This window comes from Periplaneta americana, chromosome 1 (genome assembly GCF_040183065.1).
Source record: "Periplaneta americana isolate PAMFEO1 chromosome 1, P.americana_PAMFEO1_priV1, whole genome shotgun sequence".
NCBI classification, from domain to species: Eukaryota; Metazoa; Arthropoda; class Insecta; order Blattodea; family Blattidae; genus Periplaneta; species Periplaneta americana.
In genome coordinates this window covers 51,613,785-51,639,941 of record NC_091117.1, presented here as the reverse complement: position 1 = coordinate 51,639,941, position 26,157 = coordinate 51,613,785, and the positions used below count along the sequence as shown (strand labels likewise).

The following is a 26,157-nucleotide window of genomic DNA, read 5'->3' as shown; positions in this document are numbered from 1 at the left end:
AATAAATTAAAGTAGCAGCATCAGCAGCAGTAGTAGTAGTAGTAATTACTACATTGTAAACCAAAAATATAATATTTACATTGACTGGTGTGGTATAACACTGTCACTGAATAATTGCTTTCCGTAATTAACTTAATTATAGATATTAAATGTATAATATGTAGCCTGTATGAATTAATAATCCGGATACAAAGTTAATGTTTTACTGAGGGACAATGTTTTCATTGTAGTTGATAGCAAGTTTTGAGCACACAAATCCGGTTCTGTCTCGATGTTTGGTTGTGAGAGTGGGGGAAAACCTTGCATTCCTTGCTCGGATCATCTCGTGAAATGTGGACAGTAGCTGGTATGGCATAGTTGCGCCCCGCGGTCAATTGGGAGGTCTAGGCATAGTTGCGCCCCGAAGAAATCAGGTAGCAGAATGGAAATGGCATAGTTGCTCCCTACGGGCATAATACACACGAAAGTGATTGTCATAAAATAAATAAATTACTTAAAAATATTATAAAAATATTGTAGTGGTAGCTACATTGAAATCAGGTAGCATAATGGAGAGGCCATAGTACACACGGAAATGATTGCCATAAAATACGGTACAGGGTTTCGCAAATCGAAACTTAAAACCATTGTGATTTATTAACTCTTTACCCTTTTCACTAAACATAATATTCATTTTAAATTAACCTCACTATACGCCACAGATGGTGTGAAAATCACTAATAAAAATGTCAAGACTGCTAAGGTCTCATATTCCAACGACTCACTCATTTTAATGTCAGTTAATAAAGTACTGCCAACTTCATGGTGTTCATTTTTACGGCAGGCTATCGATAATCACTGCATAACAGTAGAAAAATAGTTAATAAAGTACTGCCAACTTCATGGTGTTCATTTTAACGGTATCGCTAATGAATATTAAATCGAATAAAAAATCAATAAGGTTGGTTGATTACGAGGCTCGAGTTCTCGTAATGTCTTTTTCTCTACCTATTTCATTGGGGCGCAACTATGCCATGCCCATTTTCTCTACCTGATGGGAACGGGGCGCAACTATGCCCACAAAACAGGGACCCTTTATTATCTGCTGCATCTTACTTGACCGTGGGGCGCAACCATGCCCTGTCCATCGTAGCTCCCCAAGTGCATCACGATGCTGGGTGGGCACCGGTCCCATACATTGGCCGAAATTTCATGAGAAAATTTCTTCCCCCATGAGGACTCGAACCAGCGCGCATTCCGTAACGCGAGTCCTAAACAGGATGCCTTAGAGCACGACGCCACGGCGCGATTGGGATTAGTATGATATTGAATTTTCCGGTTTTGATTGAAGATACTAATTTTACCACACTGTTTCTCATTTAAATGACCGAGTTATAATAAAAAATGTAACATATTGAGAAAGAAACATATAAACATACCGAAACCGTAAAAAAACTCAGTTTTTGTTTTGAGTGGAAATGACTGGTTTTGATCGCAACCCCCCAACTTTTTTATTTACTGGTAAGCATAAGGTAATAAGTGCAAAACAACTTGAGAACCAATAAACCTACATAATCCAAGTTTGGTACAGCATATACTAATAAGCCCATAAACCTGCGATAAAAATCTCATAGTATAACTTTAAAACTGTAGAACAAAAATTCAGTCATGTTGATAAATAATTGATTAAATGGCGATTTTACTCGTGTTAATTGTGTAAGCATGTGCAGCTTACAGCTGTGTCGGTGCTTCTTCACACTATCCTCAGAGGCTACTCTGAGGATAGTGTGAAAAAGCACCGAAACAGCTGTAAGCCGCACATGCTTACACAATTAACACGAGTAAGATCGCCATTTAATCAATTATTTATATTCAGGTGTTAAAAGTAGTGTACGAAAGATTCAACATGGATCAGTCATGTTATTACCACCCATAAACGTGTCATATAAAGTTTTGAAATGGCTTGAAACTCAAACTCAGCGGAGGTCAGGACTATAATAAATAAAACTACAAATAAGAATATCACATTAATGTTATATTTATCACAAATTTGTTACGAAACTAGTGTTTTGTGCGGTAGTTGAGTAGTGTGGGCCACTCCTGCGATTGTTTGTCTTGAACGAAGCTGTTGGAAGTAATTTTGATGGATGTACAGATGTAATTATTAAACTAAAAGGGATTTTCTTCACTCTTGAGACCAACCATCATCTCGCTCTTCTCCCACAATTTCTTGGCAAGACCTTCATCTAGTGCTAGCTTTGAAGGTTTGGCTTCCTGGCAAAAGAAAGAAAAAAGTATGCATATTACAATATAATGTAATATAACAGTATGTCATTATATGGGTATATTATATGTATATTTCGTAAGAATCATATGCAGTGAAACAGAAACAAAACTGAGATTCATATCCGTTACAGAGATTGACATTCTGAAGATTGCTTAATCTCTAGGTTATGTCTGTCAAACTCGTGCTCTCAAGGCGCGAACGAATAGAACTACGAAGGGGTTGACTGCTTCGTGTCCCTTGCATTGACTCAACCCAAAATAGGGCCGGGCGCGCGAACGAAAACAGAGCTATTGTACTAGTAACAGTGTCGGCTGGTACTGTGCATATACCTTGTACCCCTATTTTGGTATATACTTATTACTGTAATAATTTTATCATAATCCTCGGCTATCTCAGAAGGCCTATTTGTTCGTAAAATGCATAAAGAGTGATTCACGAGGAGTTACCGCCACTTACAGAGCATATTCCCAAAGACATTTTGAGCAAAAAATGTCATATAAGCATGGGTCCATTTCTCAATATTTTCAGAGTTACGCTAATTTAAAGTTGTTAAAAATACCTATTGTCTTGAGTTTAAGGGTAAAAGAATATTACCATTAGACAATGAACTATTCAGAAGTATAATTTATTTAATTGACTAGTATTCTGAAGGTGTAATGGAACGGAGAAAAATTCTCTCCGGCGCCGGGATTTGAACCCGGGTTTTCAGCTCTACGTGCTGATGCTTTATCCACTAAGCCACACCGGATACAACTCCGACGCCGGTTAGAATCGTCTCAGATTAAGCTCCAACTCTTGGGTTCCCTCTAGTGGCCGCCCTCTGCACTACGTCATAGATGTCTATGAACGCAGGACCGAAGTCCATACATGTGCTGAGGTGCACTCGATATGAGTGACTAGTTGGCCGGGATCCGACGGAATAAGCGCCGTCTTAAATCACGAAGTGATTTTTACGCATATCATATATATTATTTTAATGTACCGAAGTACATATGATATTTCCACACACATATTCTGCGTCATCATACGATGAAAGAGTAATGGAACGGAGAAAAATTTTCTCCGGCGCCGGTGGGTATCCGGTGTGGCTTAGTGGATAAAGCATCAGCACGTAGAGCTGAAAACCCGGGTTCAAATCCCGGCGCCGGAGAGAATTTTTCTCCGTTCCATTACTCTTTCATCGTATGATGACGCAGAATATCTGCATGGAAATATCATATGTACTTCGGTACATTAAAATAATATATAGTATTCTGAAGCTAAAAGTGTGTAGTCAAATTCATAGCTACTTCGAACAGAAATTATTTTTCAATTTTTAACCACAAAATTACATTTTCCTTAACCATAAATCACGTCATTCTTGTACACTCTTTAAGACTCTACATTAGAATGCAAAATTGAACTGTAAAAAATCAAGTTGCTAGAAATTGTGTGATCTCTTTGTTGTCATGAGCGTGTAAGAATAATGTACATTTTAGTTAAAAATTGGGGGGGGAAAAAAAAAAATGTACAAAGCAACTAAGGAATTAAGAATAAATTTTTAACTTCAGAATACTAGCCAACTAATTCTCTAAATTGTAATATTCTTTTACCCTTAGAACTAAGAAAAAAGGTATGTTTAACAACTTCAAGTTGGTGTAACTCTGAAAATATTTAGGATAGAACACATGTTTATATGGCAGTTTTTGCTCAGACTCTTCAGAAATGATCTCCGTAAGTGGAGCTGCTCGTGAACCACCCTTTATACAGTTTACAGACCAATAAGCCTACTGAGAAAGAAGAGGATGATGAAGTTGTTACAGTAATAAGTATATACCAAAATAGGGGTGTAAAGTATGTACACAGTACCAGCCGCCACTGTTACTAGTACAACAGCTCTGTTTACGTTCACGCGCCCGGCCCTATTTTGCGTTGAGTCAATGCAAGGGGCACGAAGCAGTCAGGAGACTAGTAACCACTCCCTCCGTATTCGTTTGCTCTTTCGGAGCAGAAGTTTGACAGGCATGTTTTTAACAAAAGCGGCAGCACTCGAATTGAGATTGTGTCGTTGGGGATAGACTATTTTCAATGAGAAACTGAAGATAATATACAGGAAGTTAAATGTTCGTTTAAATGTGTTTCAAAACAATATCAACGACAGATGTAAACAATGGCTAGCAAATAAAATACGATTAGAACATTTATAGGAAAAGAACTTTGAGATACCGGTAATCTACAGTCTGATCCGTTTGGGTATGAATAATATTAATTTACTATTATAAAGCTATTATGATAATAGGAACAATTTCTTGCTGGTTATATTATGATTAAAAGATGGAAGTTTCCATATATGACAAACAATAATGCATAATCTGAAAGGACAAATGAAAATCGTAGATGATTAAAATGGCTACTACAAATCAACAGCGGGCACAATATGTTCTTTGGTATGCTAAATTTGAGAGTGTTAAAAGAGTTCAAAGGGAATTTCGACGTGATTATTGTGTGCGTAATGTACCTAAATACGATTCCATAATGTTGTGATATCGAATATTTTGTAGAAACAGGTTCTGTGTCAAAATATGTGTGTGTGTGCGCGTGCGCGCGTGTGCGTGTGCGTGTGTGTGTGTGTGTGTGTGTGTGTGTGTGTGCAGGAAGTCGCAGGCGAAACCCAGTACGAGAAGCAGCTATCTCTTGGCTTGTTCCCCAAACTCCCTAGATCTAACCCCTCCTGACTTCCTTGTGTAGGGTTTTGTTAAAGACATCGTCTATTCACAGAAACCCAGGAACACTGATGATCTGAGAGTAAAAATTACTCAAGCTTTTCAACAAATCACCCCCTCTTACGTTACAAAGGACATGGGCTGAATTACATCACCGTTATGAGTTGTGCAAGTTGCGCAATGGAAGTCATGTTGAGCTCTGAGGATTCTCCCATCTTTCAGTGTTGTATGCACAAAGTTTCAACAAATAAAGTTCAGTAGGTAAATGTTTTACGGTATTTTAATTTTACCCATACCCAAACGGATCACCCTGTAGTATTGACCTATTGACACAATATTCGACTATTGTTTTAAGTATGCTATTCGATATTCCTTTTTGTGTCGCTTGTTCTACTGGTAACTCTGTTAGATTAAATATTTATTAGTTACCTTGCAATCAACAAAATATTTTCCGGATACTTTCTCTACTTCTTCGGACACTGCCAGATGTATCGTGGTTTGTGCACCTTCCACAGAATCCTGAAATGGAAATCATTGTCGTTTGTTGAACGCTACTAAAAGGAAATACAGCGAAATTGGTTTAATGCAAATGTCGAGTGTATATCTTTATTATAAACATTTATAGACCTAATTTGTACTAAGCAGCCTTGGTGATCAAATGGCTTGATTGATACTTTTAATTTTTTTTGTTCGTATGAACGTGAAGAAATATGATAAAAAATAATATCTTGTGCAGTTCATCAGAAACAGCTCTATAGTTCCAGCGTTACTACTGGTGTCAAAATAGCCACGGCCATAGCTTTGCAAGTCGGCAGACTTTGCTATTAGTAGTCTACAAAGAGAGGTCGCTCCTTTGGTCGCTTTTGAGTGAGACATTCTTTGTAATGGGCCATAAAGTGTCTCAGAAGGAATATAAAATAATTCACAATAATGTAGTTCGGGTTAACCTAAACAACTTTTGGGATCTAAACAATGTCCACCATTGAAAGAAGCCACGTATGTCAAATATCTGGGTATCATTATTGATCAGAATTTAAAATGGCCTCATCACATTACTTATCTTTGTAAGAGGCTTCGTAAAACAATTTATAAATTCGTTAATCTTCGATGCTACTTACCTATTAGAGTTCTACAAAATGTTTATTTGGCCATTATTCAGTCTATCATTCAATATGGTATAATTGTTTGGGGTGGAAGTACAGAAATTAATCTTAGTCCGTTAAATTTACTACAAAAACGAATAATTAAAATTTGTTTGAAGAAACATTTCAATTATCCAACTAAATTAATTTATTCTGAATTTAATGTATTTAATATTGAACAAATTTATAAGTATACGCTGTTAAAATTTTATCATAAAAATCGTAACAAATTTGTATTACAGACATATAATTATGACACAAGACGAAATATTAATTTAACATTAGTAGAACCTAAATGTCTTACATCTGCTGGTCTAAAGCATAGCATTAATTTTGGCCCTCGATTGTACAATGCTTTAACTAAATTACACCCAGAACTTCTAACATGTAACCCACTAACATATAACAAGAAAATTAGAAACGTATTAATATCTTCAATTTGATTAAATAAATTTATAGCCTATGTGTATGAATTAATCAACCTATATTATATTTGTATTCTATAATTTTGAATATATATATATATATATATATATATATATATATATATATATATAGTTCTACCTTTCACGTGCGATATTATTCTTCTCTAGTGTTAATATTATATTATATAATTCCATTGCCGCTGTAATTTAAATTTTATTTCCTATTTTATTTTACTTATTTATTATTATTATTATTTTTATTTTCTATATTTCTCTTATATTAATATTGTATTATATAATTTCTGTAACTGTAATTTTAATTCTATTTCCTATTTTATTTTATTTTATTTTCTCTTATAGGCCTATTAATATTATTTCTGAACTGCGACCGAACACGAGCATTGCTCATTCGGGCTCAAATTTTGTTAATACTACTGTATCTCCTGTTTTATATTGTTTGTATTATTTTATTTCTATTTCTCTTGTTTGTTTGTAATTATATTCTTTATTCTGTATATTTAAATTTAAATAAATAAACCTATATCGATTTAAGCTCATTTACCTATGTCCGACATGTAACGGTTGGGAAGTTATTGGTAGGCGAACTTCTACATGGAGAGAGGCACATATTTCTAAGTTTTAGAACATTGTCATATGACACATTGTTAAAAATGCTTCATCTTGTATTGTTCCAATAAGTTTATTTCGTAATTAAGTACAAACTCATTAATAAAATAAAATAATTACACAAAATAAATTACTAAGGTTGTCTTTCTTATGGATTCCATGAATTGTAAATTCGTATCAAGTACCGATACTTGTTCTCTTTCCAACCTCAATGAAACACTTGGTAGATTATCAGTTTCAGATATCCGGTAAACACGGGAAAACAGATAGCTAGATGAAACCCTTATAATCGGGAAAACGTTGTCTGAATTCCTCAACATCAGCCAGTGCATTGCCATCACAAAATCCATAAGTAAAAAGCAGTCTGCATATTCACTATGCGAATGCATGGGTTAAATACCAGGTGAACGTGTATTCAGTGGTGCGTGTTGTGCTGGCGTTGCGGTGCTCAGATGCTGCCGTGTGAAAACATCTGGCGTAACATGTCTAGTACACGGAATCGCAAGACGTTCCGGTATTTCTCCCCAACTGTTAAGACTTCGGACATAGATATATCGGGTTAAATCGTTGTGGGTTAATCCAAACTACATCATCATGAAGTATTTTACATTCTTCCTGAGACACCTGTAGATAGCTGATGTAGCTGAAGTTATATTTCCAGTTTTTCGTAGTATAAACCAAGTTAGAGCCATTCGACACTTACATAAGGTAAACTATAAGAATAATACTAACTGAATTCTACTCATACGCACCTTTACATAAAACTTGAGAATACCAAAAACAAATGCTTTTGTTATTCGTGATGCGCGCCTCCACACATCTGTAATAACGGTACCAGGATGAAGACTGTTTGCGGTGACCCCTGTCGTGGAATTGAAATTAATTACATTTTAGTAACTTGAGGAGCAAGTGCAATATGTTGCTATAAACTTCATAATATTCGTAGTTTGTGCTATAGAGTTATGAAATTTTAACACCAAGCAGTTAACATGTGAAGCATGTATGAACGTTTTCATGGAAATTGAAGAATTATTTTGGGCACGAAAGGCTTAAGGGGAGAGGATGGTATTTTTTAAAACTTTTTTCCTATTTGGTGTAAAATATTAATTTTTTGTATTTAGAGAGCTCATGGCTGTGGCAACTCAACCAAATAAAAATATTTCGAAAAAAAAAAATATTTGGGGACCCAAATTTGAAAAAAAATATATGCCCAATGCAGGGTTGTACTAAAACCGATATATCTAAACTGTTTTTGAAGATAGATTCAAACAATTTTTTGCAATGTATTTGCAAAAGCATGTTCTACAAATTGTCTGTAACAGAATTTTGATATTATTCCCTACGTTTGTAAAATAAACAATTAAAATTTAATAACAATTTTCTGATTTCCTTTCTTGCAAACAAACGGACGTATTTTTAAAATGAAATGAAATTAACAAAATTCTGTTACAGAGAAAAGTTTCCTAATAGTCTAAAGAATGTGTGTTCTAAATGTCATGCAGGTATCTTTAAAAGTTCAGAAATTATATCCATTTTTGTCTGGCAATGTAGCAAAAGAAATGAAGTTACTGGAAACCTATAAAAGCGGGCGTGTGATTTAAAAACCTATAGCGCAGGAAGTTTAAAAATGACGTCTCAACATCCGATATGGGCACAAATACCCACAAAATGTTATGCAATGCATTCCACACATATCAAAGTGTATTTAAAAAAAAAAATTTTTTTTTTTGAAAATTTAATTTACCGGAAACAACAATAAAAATGGACGAGTGATTTAAAAATCCATAACGCAGGAAGTTTAAAAATGACGACTCAACATTCGATAAGGGCACAAATACCCACAAAATTTTATGCTAGGCATTCCACACATATCACAGAATATTTTAAAGAATTTTTTTTAATTTACTCATTTTTCACCAAAAAATACCATCCTCTCCCCTTAAAGGATTTTAGTAATTTTTCATTTTTCTCATGTAGATCTATCACTAAAAAACAATGAAGATAACTGGATGAAATTTTGTGCACTCGGCCTTCATAATCAAACAAATTGCTTATCAGGATTTTTTCTGAGACGCTTGGGTTAGCTTATGATATTGATATAATTTTCCGAAATTTATTTTTCTCTACAACATTCAATATTTGCTAATTGAAAAACATACCAGCTATGAAGATTTGCATGACATTGAAATAAAACAAATAGAAAGGTAAGCAAGCTTGCAAATTTTAATAAAATCAATTAGTTTTCTAAGATATGACTACATTCTTAAAAAAATGCATCTTTCAAAAAATGAAGCGTTAAGTTTAGGATCATAAAGAAGATTGGCGTGGGACCATGTCATTTATTATTTTGAGGCACTTCGTGAAAGAATTTATTAATAAAATTTTGGCAACCTGATAGATATTTTAAATATCAGAGGCTAACTAAAATAAAAATAAAATTAAAAATAGATTTCCTTACTTTTTTTTCAGAAAATGAAGCGTAAGATTTAGCATTCTAATGAAGAATGGCATGGCACCATGACATTTATTATTTTGAGGCACTTCCTGATGGAATTTTGAAATAAAATTTTTGCAATCTAATCTTTAAACATCAGAGAATAAAATGAAAGTAAAATTAAAGATTCGAATGTTTGATCATTACCAATGATATCGCCCTTAACGTACCGTTGTGTTTAGATGGCTTGGCCGGTCATAACATTCTGCGCATAAACCAGACAAATTTATTTGGTACTGATACGGAAAAAAGGGGTGTATGGTTAGTCGCTGTGCAGCTCCTGTGGAGTTCACTTCTTTTCCTTGTACAAGTGTGTAGTATACTAACTATTGAAAAAACATTAGTACCGTAAAGAAAATAATAAAGACATTGTAGTTTAGTTTATTGTGAGTGGAAGAGTGAAAATAGAAAACTGCATTGTGTTAAGTACGAACGGTTGGTTAGCAGTGAGTGGAAGAACTGTAATCTCCCACTGCGTGCAGGTACGTGACCAACGTTTTTCAACATAGCTGTAACTTACGTCAGCATACATGCAGTCCTCCTCCTCCTCCTCCTCCTCCTCCTCCTCCTCCTAATATGCTGAGAATCTGACTCACTATACATCATCCCTACTCAAATATTAGCGCATAACACCAGCCAAGCTATCTAAACACAACAGTACATAAGTATTTTTTACAATCCAAAAATTATTTATATTTCTTGAAAAAATTTCGTAAAACAAGAAACACACGTGTTAAGATATGCAGTTAAATATCCAAATTAAATAAACATATATGCATTCTTAAGATTAAAATACGGAATAATATGTGTTCATGCTGAATCATGTTGCTTTATTCCAACCTAAGAATTGTTAAGATCTGCAAAGATAGCCTATATTAATATTTTTAATACGGAAAATCAATGAAAATATACTATTGCATGAAGTTCTGCGGTGTGGTAATAAACATAAAAAAGCAATGGATGTAATAATCTTATTACTTTTTATTATAGGTTTTCATTTACTTCACTTTTGCAACTTCGTTTTCTGTTGTCTTAAGACTAAAGCTACATAATTCATGTCTGTTAAACTTACCTGTACCTTTCAACCTTCTTGCCAATTCATTGGCCACTAGAATATTTGCTAATTTACTGCAGTTGTACACTTGCGTGCTTCCAAACCACTTTTCGGAGTTTAGATTATCAATATCGAAGTTCGCGTACTTATGCAGTATTGATGAGACCATTACAATGCGGCTGGGCGCTGATTTCTTCAACAGTCCTGTAAAGTGAAGATGTGTGATCAATAAAACACCTTATTTTTAGTCATAATCACAAAAACAAAATAATAGCAGTTACCGTCGTCAGCTATGAATGATGTACTACCACAGTCTGCTATATACAGACGCGAAGCTTGAGGTGATTTTTTGCAAATCTCGCGATAAAGCGTTCCAAGCGGTTAGCAACTAGAAACAATAGACTGTCCACGGTCGACTTTGGATTTAGAGTGGACTGTGTCGTATTTCCATCGAGTGCTAGGTCGTTGCGTATTTCGCATTGATGCTTGTGAAGAAAAATCCTAACATCTATTTTTTATTTTACTTCTAGATGCAAAAAGTGGTTAATAAACAGCAGGAGGGAAGATCTAATGACAAAGAATGAAGCATATCTTTATAATAATATAAAGTTTTGCTCTCTTCGTTTCGAAAACACACAATTTATGAATGAAAACAAAAATAAATTAATCTGGAATGCAGTTCGAACTTTATTTGATGTTTCAAATAAACCTGTTCTGTTATTACCTGCAGCTGAGAAACAAAAGCTTTGCATTAATTCTACGTCTGTATCAGCTGATTCCTTGAATAATTGTACATTTTCAGACAACTTAGGCCTACTTTTTTTTTCAAAGGATATGTTTTTAATTATAGCTGTTAATTTTGTTGCTATTTTTATTTGTTACTTTACTAGAGACGTAGAAAAAGTAAGTCTGTTACAATAAAATGTATTGATCACGTTTTATTTGCAATTCTGGTGTGATTATTATTGCTTAACCTCATCCCACTTTGTTAACTACGTAAGCCTACACTACAAGTACCGGTACACGTAAGTTACTCCCATTAACCCCTTTACTCCCACTGTTCCCAAATGGGAACATGCATTATTTACGGCGTAAATGATTTGAGATGACCAATAATCATCTTATTTTGTTTCTTATGTGTCAATAAGTAGGAATATATAAGAAACACCATTTTTAATAAAAAATAATTTGGGCATAAATGGGTTAATATCAATTCTGAAATATTTATATTCCAATCATTGAAAGTGTCTTGGGATCAAATGGGTTAATTCATATTTCCATTATTATTGTTATTGTATTATTGTTGTAAAGGGAAATGCAAATTAATATTTATTGGTTTCATAGTTCATTATCGCTATAATCTTGAATGAGTGAAGCGATTATAGTAAATTTCAGTTCTTTTTGCACAAACAAAAATAATATTAACCTATTTGTTGCAGGTATCTTCGAGTTTATGGCGGAATTTAATATACTTCATTAAAATAATAAATGAACTTTATCCATTTAATATTTCAATAATGGAAAGAAGGTGTTAATTTTTCCAAAAGAACCGAACGAAAGTGTAACATATTTTGTCATCTGCTAGAAGAGATGTGTGATGATGAGGCGATAGTAGCGATCATAATGTTGGGCAGCTACCCATGTTTGCATTTTTACTACATATTGAGCTTCGCGACTGTATATAGTAGACTGTGGTAATGTTGTGTCTCCACTATTTAAATCTACATCCCTTCCGCTGCTACCTCCTACTTTATAGCTATGCTTCCCCTTAAGGAGCTCGAAGCAGAGACGACAAAGACTATGGCGCGACGTCACATTCTTAGTCTTATCATGGCCAACATTGAACAAGTTTATATATAAATGCACATTTAACATGAGTTTAATATAGTAATTTCTTTGTTTTTAGAACTTTGAACATGTATTTATAATAGGCGATTGTCACGATGACCATGACTAGACCAAGATAACCTCCAGGGGCCTGTTTATCAAAAATGGTAGTTTAATATAGTTCACCAGTTACTAGTTATATGAAATATGAAATATGAAAAGCCTCAAATCCCATAAGGGCAACGGCCTCCTACCGGAGAGTGTAGGATGAGCTGAAGGTCTAATACACTTGGGGAGCCAGTCCAAGAGAGCTTACACTATACACTTACAAAAACTAAAGACATAAACAAATTATACCAACTAAACACGAAAAACAATACAGACTAAACACATAAATTATAATCTGAACACAACTGTCCACACTAAACACACGATAAAAAGAAAAAGAAAAGAAAAAATTACACAAACTGAACACATACATAGTCTTAACTCACACACAACTAAATACACAAAAACCTATACCAATTGCACACATAAATTGTACAGCCTAAATACACAATGGAGGGTAGCTGTGAATATATTGAATAAGCAGTCGCGGACAGCCGATGAGGGGTGGTCCTCCAGCTTGGGGGTTGGGCGAAGGGCTAACAACCCATCACCGTAAAAAACAGCTTGTTACGAATCCTTCAAATAATCCTCGGAATGGGACTGATTCTCTGGCACGACCACAGCAAAGGAATAATGTTTTGAGATTTGGTACTTGGAATGTTACAAGTCTATATAGAACAGGAGGGGTAACATTAGTAGCAAAAGAACTAGCTAGATATAGAATAGACTTTGTGGGAGTACAGAAGGTTAGGTTAGATGGGAATGGCATAACACAAATAGGAGATTATTTGTTATATTATGGGGAAGGAAACGATAATCACCAATTAGGAACAGGATTCTTTATTCATAAAAGAATAAAATCAGCAGTAAAAAAGGTCGAATTTATCAGTGATAGGTTATCGTATTTAGTACTTAAGGGTAGATGGTACGATATCGTAGTTATAAATGCTCATGCCCGTACAGAAGAGAAAGACGACCATATAAAGGATAGCTTCTATGAGGAATTGGAACAGACTTTTGATAGTTACTAGTTACCAGAGTATATATTTCACTAGCTCTACTAGATTCTGTTTCTCAAACTATTTTACCAGTCTAGTAACTTGTAATAATTTTTCACTAGTCACATGATCTCATTCACTAATCAGCTGATTGAGTTCATTTGTTTATAATCGTTAGTAGGTATTGTTATTTAAGGTTAGACGTCTAAGTTTCTTGTTTTGATTTTGATTTCTCTTTTCGGCTGAAATTCCACCGATTGAAAGCAAATTATCTATACCCACAATCAATATGAATAATGAATCATCAAAGGATATAATATTCGGTACTTTTGAAGCATATTAACAAAAAATTATGAAGTAAAAGAATGGACAAAAAATTTTGTAATGTGTGCAGCTATGGAACTGTTACCTCAGAATAAAGATTATGCATACGTTAGGGAAGCTTACTGGCCCAACATTAAGAAAGCAACTTTGATAACTACCAATTGAAGTTTACAGTTAATATCACAATATGAACATATGATGTAGCTAGTGGGTCTACTGCCGACATGAATGCCACTTATAAAAACAAATTATGGTTTATGCTCCTCTATTGAATGAATGAATGAGTATTTTATCCCGTGAAGGGCTAAGGCTTTCTAGAAAGGGAGAGCTCGGTTAAGAACTCATGATGAGCTAGTCCACAAGAGTTATAAGTTTAGTTCACATCTGTAGTAGTTTGCTTCCTCATACTACACTTTCCTACGCTCTTTGAACTATCGCTACAACCTTTCCTGCTAAAGCAGACACTTGTTTCGGCATTGTCACCTATTCTTCTTGCACACACACACACACACACACACACACACACACACACACACACACACACACACACACACACACACACACACACACACACACGCACACTCGCACTCGCACTCGCACTCGCACTCTCACACTCACTGCAAATGCATGAACTTCCTTTCCCTAATCACAACTTTAGTCTTGTTCATATTCATTAAGAGGCCAGCATTTTGCTCCTCTATTACAGTGAAGTAATTGAGTCTAAAAGTGACAGTGAGTGGATGTTTTTACTTTCAGCAGTGCGAAGGATTTCTTTTTATACAGATGATGTCTCTACATCTACATCCGTCTCTTCCTCCCGCAAGTCCGTTTCCAAGAATCGAAATCGTTATGGCAAAGGTCTTCAGGCTGGGGGATATCCTATGACCACTTGTAACCTGATACCTGTATCAGAGTAAATAAATAAAAAAGAACATTTACGTAAATTTGTCTTACCTACTAGAAGACATGTCAACAGGAACGGTCCGAAGTGATTGACTTGCATCCCGATAGAAAGATTGTCACGTGTCAACTTGTGATTCATACCAGCAGCACCTGCATTGTTGATGAGTACGTCGAGGCGAAGTTCTGTCTTATTGATGTGTTCAGCGAACTGGCGTACCGACGAAAGAGAACTCAGATCCAAGTGCTGTACCTTCACATTGATGTTTCCAGTGCTGGCAATAATTTCGTCTGCAAAACATTAAGAACAATCTTTTTAATTTTAATAATCTCAAATTTATTAATTCAGAATTTAGCAATATTGAACATGGAGTTCGCCAGGGATCACTTTTAGGTCCACCTTTGTTTCTAGTTTCTATTAGCCCTAATGTTTTAGCTTCAATCATAAGTAATTTACCTCTGATTGAGGTTCTGGCTGATACGGAATTAAAATTTGGAGTGAGTCTTGATGAGAGTCCACCTGTATGTAGGCAACAATTTCATACGAATGTTCACAAGTAGCAGGATCATTCCAAGCAAAAAAGTATGTTTTTGAACCATGATGTCTCAAAAATTAAAAATATTGTAGTAGGTTATTTTGTATGTTCTAAATATGAATTTCAAGCAATACTATATTTATATCTTTCATAGTTTGGCAGCAATCAGAATTTAAAATATTGGTTTAACAAAGAACACGGTTTCATTCATTGAAGTTTTCTTATTATGTAAAGAAAGATGGAAAAATAATTTCAATGCAATTCGGAAAAGGAGATCCTTGTTTATAAATGCCCTTAAAATGAAAAAAAATATATATAATTTCTTAAATAGTAACCACCGTAAAATAATTTAAAAAAATATAGAACACAAAATGCAATTAATTTTTACAGACGAAAAAACATGTGTTTAATAATTCTTTAGGATATATTGATTCCACTGTGAAAATTTCAGAATGTTGACTTAAATATCATGTCAGTTTTTAATAAAAATAACTCACTGGAACAAAGGAGCTCAGCAGGTAGGCTCTCCCGTCGTACAGAATGTTGCGCGATCAAGGTCAGGGAGACGGACGTTTGAGATTACTCATCGCTGCGACCGCCACACATAGCAAGCGATTTTCAACCGTCGGAACAAAAATTAATAATTTTATTAATTTAATTGTTCACAGGTTTTTTAGATAAAGTCATAAAACTTGGGAGATGGATTAGGAATAATATTTTCTTTAATGCAAATGAAATTCGCAGAATTTAATTAGTTGCATTCGAATATAAAGCTGTTTCTTTTTTCAATGAGGTGTTTTTATGAGCATGCCTTAATACTATTCGGATTAGTCTTTACGGTATTAAAATATGGTTATTCAAGTTTATAATGGTGTCTGTTTAGTTTCGATGTGTCATATAGGGTGTCTAGAATATTTTAAATGATGGATAACATATAACTGCCACCCATTTTTCAGTCATCCGTATGACTAAAATATTAATAGTTGACAATTTAATTTGTTTTCATAATAACATTAGTATAGTAAAAGCTCAAAAAATTTCATGACATCGCTGGCATATTCTTAAAATTTTGTATGGAATGACCCAGCATATATACAGGGGCTCTTCTTTACTGCACATGCGCAGTGTGTTGGAAACAAAACCTATACAATAAGGCAACTCCAAATTATATTTTCTTATCTGTACATCTATTATCAGGCAGTAAATCTGACTTGACGATGTGTCGGTGGAAGAACAATTGTTTGTATACATCTGAAGTCTGATTACTGTAATATGTAGCTAGTCGGCGATGTATACAGTGGAGAGGAAAAGGAACTGGCCACCCTACCCCATTATCTCCTGGCTTAGTTGCCTCATAAGTAGTGTCTTATTGGTATTACTTGTGAGGTTCAGATCTGTCTTCGTACAGTTGACTAAACAACAGCCTAAGTAATTTACCTCGGGTAAAGTACCTAGATATCACATGAAAGTTTTATTGGGGGATTTCAACGCTAAAGTAGGACGGGAGGATATTTTTAAACCAACAATTGGAAAAGAGAGGCTACACATAAGTAGTAATGACAATGGAGTTAGGTTAGTCAACTTTGCCACATCAAAAAATGTAATTGTCAAGAGTACAACATTTCCCCATAAGGATATACATAAGTATACTACCTTTGGGGAGGCCGAGACGTAGATGGGAAGATAATATTAAAATGGATTTGAGGGAGGTGGGATATGATGGTAGAGACTGGATTAATCTTGCTCAGGATAGGGACCAATGGCGGGCTTATGTGAGGGCGGCAATGAACCTCCGGGTTCCTTAAAAGCCAGTAAGTAAGTAAGTAATTAAGTAAGTAAGTAAGTAAGTAAGTAAGTAAGTAAGTAAGTAAGTAAGTAAGTAAGTATAGTCCGACCAAGAGATGATTCGTATCAGAAGCAGGTCGCTGCTGTAGGTTTGTTCTTGCCAGTTTGTGGTTAAATTATCGTACATACCTACCAACTAAAACGCATAATGCGCGATTCGATTCTATTAGTTGACGAGTTTCACTCTCCCGCATTGACACGATGAACTCCGAGACTTTGAGGTGGTCGCATAACTTTCATGTTTAATGTTATACTTTCGTCGAATTACTGTTATTATTATTATTATTATTATTAGTAGTAGTAGTAGTAGTAGCAGTAGTAGTGGTGGTGGTGGTGGTGGTGGTGGTAGTAGTAGTAGTAGTAGTAGTAGTAGTAGTAGTAGTAGTAGTCTGTTATTAAAAGGATATCTTCTAATAAATTACCATCTCCCACACTTCATCTCTCGTAGGTTGGCAGATCTGATGTTACATGCCCTCTGCGATTTTCCAAAATGTTATAAGACATTTAGTTCAATATTTTATCGTTACGGCTCAGGCAATCCATAAAATATCGCAAGTTCTGTTATCGTACAAAAACCAGGATTGATTAAAATTAGTCTTACGTTAGTTATTAGCATATATATTTTGTATTATTCTGTTACATTATTTTATGTACACTGTGTACTTTTCGTGAGTTTAAGATATACTCGAACTTTGTGACATACCGCTAGCTTCCTCTGCTTTCTTCAAATCCCTGCAAGCAAGGATGACTTTCGCTCCTCTTCGAGCAAGATCACGTGCTGTCTCTTTGCCAATGCCTGTTGGAAATAAATATCGTTACGTAATTCATTGACACATTATTGTATATATTAATCAGCTCATGAAAAGAAACAACTCACATAAATCATATAAAATAACTTCATAATTGTAGCACACCACTTTATAGACACAATGTGATCACTGCGAAAGCTATAAACCCATCCAATCCGCCACAAATACCTTCACTTCTTATATACACGACCGAAGAATATATTCGAAATTTTCACATAGCATGACCACGTGACTCATTGGTACCTCCATAATGCACTAAGCGAGAAAGCGCTCCTTCGGTCCAGGATAAAGTTTCCTTTCTTCGCTACAGTCCAGGATAAATATATCTGCCTACCTATCTCCCGAAAAGCGTAAGTGCAAGGCATGCCAAGAGACTGAACACACAAAACCTTACCTTCCACTAATCCTACACTTTACGAAAACTATCTACCTACCTACCAAAAACCGTGTATGTAAGTCACATCAAAAGCCTGACCAAACCAAATATAACCTGTCACTGATAATCGACTTTACGAAAACTGACTTATTTTTCCATATATTTGCAGCACTGCGATAAGTATTCCTGTCATCTACCAGATATATTCAGAACTATTACTTATTTTATGTCTGAGATATCTAACGCACAATTTAACATGAAAATACAGCAACACATTGCTATAATTTCGATTTCAACAATGTAAAAGGAACGATTATATGATCATAATCTACAGATTTTACACTATGTATTGACACATTGTGACGTCATTAACTCCTATCATGTGACCACAGGCAATGTTTGCAAAATGGTCGACAACGATGGTTCGTTTCGACAGCGTGCTGTCATTAAATTTCTGCATACGGAAATATGTGCATGGGCACCAGCGGTATTAGGAGATGGGTGAAACATTTCGAAAATGGGAACACGAGCATCCAAGATGAGCCTCGTAGCGGTCACCTTCGAACTGCCTCCACGGAACGCAACAAGGAAAGAGTTGATGAATTCTGGACACCCTGGAAAGAAGATCATCCTGCAACACGATAACGCGTGGCCTCACACTGATCGTGTCAACGTGAAGAAAATCAGAACATGTGGGTGAGAAACTCTTCCGCAATCTCTCTACAGTCCCGACTTGACACCCTCCGACTACCATATCTTCGGTTCTGTAAAGGAGCAGCTGCGAGGCCAACGCTACGAGACGCTGGAGGACATCCGGAAAGCAGTGCGTCAGTGTCTTCGGGAAAATGAAACTGACTTCTACAGCAAGGGAGCTTTCAAATTTACAGAACGGCGGGAGAAATGTATGCAAAGAAATGGAGACTATGTTGAAAAGTGGCAGAAAAGTCTGGTTTGTCTAAAAAATAAAAATTCAGATTTATAACAGTGGGTTACTCCTGACTTTCAGTATAAACCTCGTAAATGTTTCTTGTGTAAAATTATTGTGGAAATGTAGTGTATGAAACGGAATGTACAGAATGAAAGTGATATAACTGTGCATACTGAAGGGGGAAATAGAATATATGAAAATAAATACAAAAACTTAGGCTTAGTATGCATGTTTAATTAAATCCGTGGTTAATAAAACAATTAGGTTGGAAGTCTGCGTAATATGGCAACAGCGCATCTTCGAGTCACCTACGAATACATACATGCACTCGGTCTGAATAGCAGCATTGCGTCTCTTAGTCACTGCAGTAAGATTGTCAGACTTCTTTATGGCAGGAAATAATTTTTTATTTTAATTTGCAAGAACACGGTCCATTTTATTTAAAAACGATAAAGAGATAAATCATCCTGTACCAGTTTCTCTAATGATAACGTGTTAATACTTAAAAGAGTTTTTTGTGTGAGAAAAGTATTCCTTTGGAATTAATATGGTGCCGTCAACGAGGATAACATTGGTCCATGAAGGATAACTTTGGCCCAATTGAGAATACATATTTGAATTTTTATAACTGTCACAAAATATTGGCTGAAGCTGTCATGTACACTACAGTTGAAGCTAAAGCTATGTACCACATTTTGTGGGAGATATTCAAATATATTTCCTCTATTGGGCCAAAGTTACCCTTAATGGGCCAATGTTACCCCGTTGACGGTACTAGAATTTTTGTTGTGCTCTATGTAAGAAATAAGCTGTTAAAAACTGCAGTGTTACGTTACTTCCATCCTGTATATATTATATAATATGTACCCTGTGTATATTTGTAAAGTTATACAGGGACATCATTTTATTTTTACTAACATTTATAATATTGTGTCAGCTGCGTCGGGATTCGAACGCATGTCCGACAGAGCGTCTGCAGCCGAGAGGGCAGAGGGGCGGTGTACTACGACGCGGCGAGGGGAGGTTGCGCGCGCATCTGGTGCTGGCAGAGAGGAGAGGGGTCCGGATTGTTCGAGAGTGCTATCTCTGGACACGCGTGGAACTTTCTCGTCTACGTCGCTGTGGTTATAAAAGAGAAGACGCAAGTGAACGTCAGTCAGTCAGTAAGCCAGTGTTGTGTAGCAGTGAAGCTTCGAGACCAGAGCGCGACTTGAGTTGTGTCCGTAACTGTGGAGCCTGAAGCCCGGAGTTCGAGTGCAGTGGACCGCAGTTGGGGGACCTGAGTTCGAAGTTCAGCGGATCGTCTCTGAAGGTCTGGGGCTCGAGATTCTGTGAACGCGAGTGACTGAGCTAGAAGAACTAGCCAAGATAGACGAGCTGTGAACTGAGAACTGACAGTTCTGTGTTGTAAATAGTGCTTTGTGAATATTAGCTAAGATTAACAGTTCATTGTTGTTCGTAATAGTCCAAGTAAATTATTGTCATTGTCGTCAGTGGAGTGCACTAACGAATACTGTGTTACTGTGTGGAGAGCAAATCCCATTGTTGACGAGAGTGAAATTAAATTGTAGAAGGTGAAGAGTTATTGTTGGAAGAATAAACTACATTGTTGTTTAGTATAAAAGTTACAATATTAACCTGGCTATATCTTTGGATTAACGGTAGAGAACCGGAAACACCATTTGCTATCCCCTTCCACGACTGAAGTTCGACGATACTGGCGTAAAATACAAACAAATCACTTTACTAGGTATAGGAGGGAAGAAAAATAGTTCATCCATTTAGCCTACGTAAACTAGGAAATATCGCGATTTTGAGTTTGATAATTTTCATTGGGTTTTTGTTTAATCAAAATGCAGTACTGTATTAACAATAAGTGTTTTTATTCACGAACTGAGCTATCCATTCGGACGTATTCATTATGCAGTGTATATTATACTGTCTACAGCACATTAGCATACAATATAGAGAATGAAGTTAAATGGAAAATAATCATAAAATGGATATTTAAACACATGTTTGAAAAGGTGGCCGTTCATTTCGATACAGGCGTCAGTTCTTTTGTGCATTTTATCGCACTATAGACTATTGTACCGAATTCCAATTACCAGTTTCATCCTTCGTACTAATAACTCATGTTGAAATAATTCTGTACCTAGCCTATAAAAGAGTACCTTACGTACTGTAAATTCAATCTTCACTTCTGCCCGATCCGAAAAGATAAAATTATTCAGACATGCTATGTACTGCCCGCCCAAGTGGTTTTGTCGTAGAAAGGGGGGAAATCACGTGACAGTTAATTACTTAACGAGGCCCTTTTATTTAAGTTATTTTAAACATTGTATAATATTACGTAAACGTCCAATGCCTAACATAAATTAATGTTTTCAGAAAAGAGCTAAGACAGCCCAGCCACTAACCTTAACAGAGGGGCGAGCAGAAGCGGGTGGAGAAAACCGGGATGCGACGTAGGGAAACGGACGACAGTACCTGTGCGAAAATATGATTCAATATTTAAAGCTCTTTCGTCACTGGAAAACGCGAACATATTTCTGGAACGTACTATACTCACCAACTCAGTACTGTTTACTAGGCGACTTTGACTGCATACGCGGCCTTGGTTCTGTGTGGAGTACGGTTGGAAGTTTACTAGTAGAGGGGGTGGGAGTGAAGTACATTCAAAAACTCAGGTACAATAAAAATTGAAGTAAAAGTAAAATGATGTCCCTGTACAATCTTTCAGTTTTATTTGGTCATGAAAGAACGTAACGCAAATCAGACGCCAGTCCCCTTTGTGTGTGTGTAACGAGATCGAAGTTTCAATTGATAATGGCCCCATGAAAATAGCAATAATAGTAGGCCTAGACCTAATAAATATAATAAAAAATCTACGCATTTTGTTAAGCTTCAGTATTGTGAAAAGCATTGTGACTCTCGGCAAATTACTGCGAAGTATTTCTCATTTTTGGCTCTTTAATTTCTAGGCGATACCACTGTTTCATGATCATCTGAGTGTTCCTTATAGAGAGGTTTCACTTTCACTGTACGAACATATTAACTGTATTTAGTGTACTTTTTAGTAGATATTAGCTTTAGCCTTGGTAATCAGTAACAAATAAGACAGACATTAACTCACCCGTGTTCGCTCCTGTCACGATAACAGTTTTGCCGTCCAATCTTCTAATGCTCATACATATTCCAGTCGTTATCTTGAAGTAAAGTTTTATTCCTGTGTGAAGGGAAATGTTTATTATATGCAGAACTTAGACAATAAAGAAATACATCATATCAGTTCTGTGCTTCCTGTTCCAACCAAGAACAGGACATGCACTGCTGGTTTTGAAAATGGAACTGAGTTCAAGTTAATTTTTACACGGCAGTCATAATAGTTACTGAGAGTTTTTTTATACGGAAAGATTTTTTTACTAAATTATGACTATATTGTGTCCGATAACCCGTGAAAGGTTTATTATTTTCTTTTTTGTACAATTTCGAGGGTCTTCCGCTACTTCTTCGCACATGCCAATGTCTTCTTCAATCTAGCCTATCACAGTGATGGGGCTCTCATTTTAATATGATTAAGTTGCTTTGATGTTTTATAAAATTGGTTTTGAAAACAGCGGGAAGTTTTTTTTTTTTCCATAGGATCGAGGTCACAGCTATTCAAAGCAAAACTGCAATTTTAATTAATAATTTATAAATTATTTGTGGGGTTTAAACTAAAAATTATAACTTTTTAATGTATCACAGTTTTAAACAGTAATCTGATTTTTTTATTACAGACACACTAATTTAATTAATGGGCGTGTTCTATGTCCGTTAGTGATAATCACAATGACGCAGCACTGTCAGAAATATTACTCTGCTTAATCGGGGTTAATATTAACTTCACTGAACCTCCTACCTAGAAGTATAAAAATAAAGGCCCAAAAATAAATGTTCGTGAGAAAACTCATTGTGTTTGGTGTAATATGTAAAAGTATCACAGTTTCGCTTCAACAGTAGTAAGCACAGATAAATTCACTGTCACACGCAGCTGTAGTCCTTCACGCCGGGAAGTTAATTGAATGCCTCTTATCGCTGGTTTCCGAATCAAGGCGTGGATGATATCACTTGTGAACATCCAATAGAGGAGCGGCGTCCACGCAGCCACCTTGAGCTTTCGGACTTGGGTTCTCCGACCTTAATCACCTGTCGCACTACGGAGAGGATGACTGCATGCGTAAGCAATCTCTTTGCAGTTTTTAAAATTTCAGAAATTAATAAATGATTCTCTGAATGTGCTATCTATCTATCTATCTATCTATCTATCTATCTATCTATCTATCTATCTATCTATCTATCTATCTATCTATCTATCTATCTATCTATCTATCTATCTATCTATCTATCTATCTATCTATCTATCTATCTATCTATCTGTCTGTCTGTCTGTCTGTCTGTCTATCTAGCCACCCACCCACCCACCCATCTATCTGTCTGTCTGTCTGTCGATCCATCTATCCATACATCCATCCATCTAGCTGTCTATATATGATATCTATCTACTGAATGTACCGTATATCTATACCTGTATGTACACCAGAGCGTTCGCCTACGGGTTGGGCCAGGAAAGCGGCCTGCCTGAGGTGTCGCTTGCGGAAATCGTCTATCCGTTAGCTCCCTCTTTCTATACTATACTCTGTAGAGCTTTAATTTTAAAAGTTTAGCAGCAGTAAAGACTGATGTTTTTGAAACACTAACTTCCTGTGAAACACGTCTTAGAGATTTATTAGGAGAGAGTGTAAATGATGCACCGATTTCATCAATTTTTTCTTCCGTTAATACTCTTTGTTTTCGCTTAGGAATTGTAGCATCAGTTTCTCTAGCCGGAATTGGAGCACCCGAATATTTCACTTCAAACTGCCTACGCATCTCTCTACATGACTCTGTTTTCACATGTATGCATCATACATAAAAACTCTCTGTTCAAGCATGAATTTTGCGTTTTGCATTGTTAACAAATTTTACACAACGCTGAATATTTAAGCAACTGTGTCAAGAAACTGCACTGTACGTGTTAAATACTGCAACATCTGACTCACAACTGATAACTTGTCGACCTTGATGTCCTTGATTGTCGATCGTGTCTCAACAACTGCGCGCACAAAGCGGCGTATCAGTACATGCCGCTTTCCTGGCCTCACCGTAGGCGAACGCTCTGTATAATCCAACTATTTCTGTGTCAGCGCAGCCCATTATTCGGATACCGTAGCATTTCTTCTGTGGAAATTTTATTTTAAAACAGCAGAGTTATCCACAAGAGAAGACTTTGAAAGGCACAGGGACATCATTTTATTTTTACTTTAATTTTTATTGTACCTGAGTTTTTGAATGTACTTCACTCCCATCCCATCTACTAATGAACTTCCACCCAAGGCCGCATATGCAGTCACAGTCGTCTTACGGTCACAGTAATAATAATAATAATAATAATAATAATAATAATAATAATAATAATAATAATAATAATAATGATTTATTTAACCTGGCAGAGTTAAGGCCATACGGCCTTCTCTAACACTCAACCAGGAGTAAAGACTGCGTTACAAAAACACTACAAATTTACAAATTACACTACAATTTTACACACAAAACTGAATAAGATAATAATAATAATAATAATAATAATAATAATAAAATATAAACAACAAATAAGAAGAAATCAGACATAATATATAACATACAGAAAGAAAGAAAAAAGCATAATAATATGTGAACAGCAGGTCAAAATAAATGAGGCATACAAAAAAAAGACAATTATTCATAATAATAATAATAATAATAAATAAGAATAGTAATAATGATGATAATAATAATAATAATAATAATAATAATAATAATAATAATAGTAGTAATAAAATAGTGCAGTACAAAGTATACAGTGAATACAATATTTCTAAGTACACACAATAAGAAAAATTAAGATTATATATAGCTCAACTTATCACATTAGCGATATAACATTATCGGAAAATATGAAAACAAAAATATAAAATAAGTTGAATATCATTAGAACATAAAAAAATGTGAATACGTGGAAACATGCAATACAACACTTGTCATAATAGTAAGTTAGTTTGGCAACTCGTCATAAGATAATTTTCTAACTTGGATTTGAAAGAATTCAATGTTCGGCAGCCCTTGACTTCAGGCGGCAGAGAGTTCCAGTGACGAGAGGTAGCAACAGTGAAGGATGAGGAATACAGAGACGATGCGTGAAGTGGAATTTCTAGCGTGTTATCGCGTTGTGATCGAGTATTAATATTATGATAGCGAGAGAGAGTATGAAATCGAGCGAATAAATAATACGGGAATGAAGAGTGCATAATTCGATATAAGAGAGAAAGTGAGTGCAGATTTCTCCTCTCATGTAACCTAAGCCATGATAACTTCTTGAAAGAAGGTGAGATATGATCATAGTATCGAACATTACAAATGAAGCGGACGCACGCGTTATGAACACGCTGTAGTTTCTGAGCGGAATCAATCCTGAGATCACTGAACAAAACGTCGCAATAATCGAAGTGAGGTAGAATGAGTGTCTGTACCAGCGTCTGTTTTAATTTAGATGGATAATGATACAATCTTTTTAGTGAATGGAGAATAGAGAATGCCTTCTTACATGTATATTTAACATGCGTATCCCAATTGAGATTAGATTCGAAATGTACTCCATATACAGTATACAGTATTGAGTGAGTATAATACGTTCCAGAAATACGGTCGTATTTTCCAGTGAATAAAGTGAATTCAT

General features: G+C 35.5%; 1 protein-coding gene across 2 annotated transcripts; it reads right to left on the bottom strand.

Annotated features, from left to right (window-relative positions):
- Positions 1 to 1,993: 1,993 nt before the first annotated feature.
- LOC138695191 (retinol dehydrogenase 14-like) lies at positions 1,994 to 24,435 on the bottom strand. Of its 2 annotated transcripts, none has more exons than XM_069819661.1 (8): positions 23,932 to 24,435; positions 22,498 to 22,590; positions 17,952 to 18,044; positions 14,922 to 15,158; positions 10,729 to 10,914; positions 7,915 to 8,024; positions 5,398 to 5,487; positions 1,994 to 2,253 (listed from the first exon to the last, which is right to left on the bottom strand). In XM_069819661.1, the coding sequence occupies exons 2-8, from the start codon at positions 22,550 to 22,552 to the stop codon at positions 2,149 to 2,151; spliced, it is 876 nt and encodes a 291-aa protein (XP_069675762.1). In that variant the 5' UTR covers positions 22,553 to 22,590; positions 23,932 to 24,435; the 3' UTR covers positions 1,994 to 2,148. The 2 variants fall into 2 exon arrangements, with proteins under 2 accessions (XP_069675762.1, XP_069675754.1); XM_069819653.1 differs by lacking the exon at positions 23,932 to 24,435 and adding an exon at positions 23,266 to 23,539.
- Positions 24,436 to 26,157: the final 1,722 nt, after the last annotated feature.

Excerpts from the sequence above, each read along its gene's own strand:
- LOC138695191 (XM_069819653.1), bottom strand. The coding sequence starts at position 23,317 with ATGAGTTTTCTCACGAACATTTATTTTTGGGCCTTTATTTTTATACTT. Across the intron at positions 22,591-23,265 it reads CTTTATTTTTATACTTCTAG|GAATAAAACTTTACTTCAAG; the intron begins GTAGGAGGTTCA and ends CCCTTCACACAG. Across the intron at positions 8,025-10,728 it reads AAGAAGGTTGAAAGGTACAG|GGGTCACCGCAAACAGTCTT; the intron begins GTAAGTTTAACA and ends ATTCCACGACAG.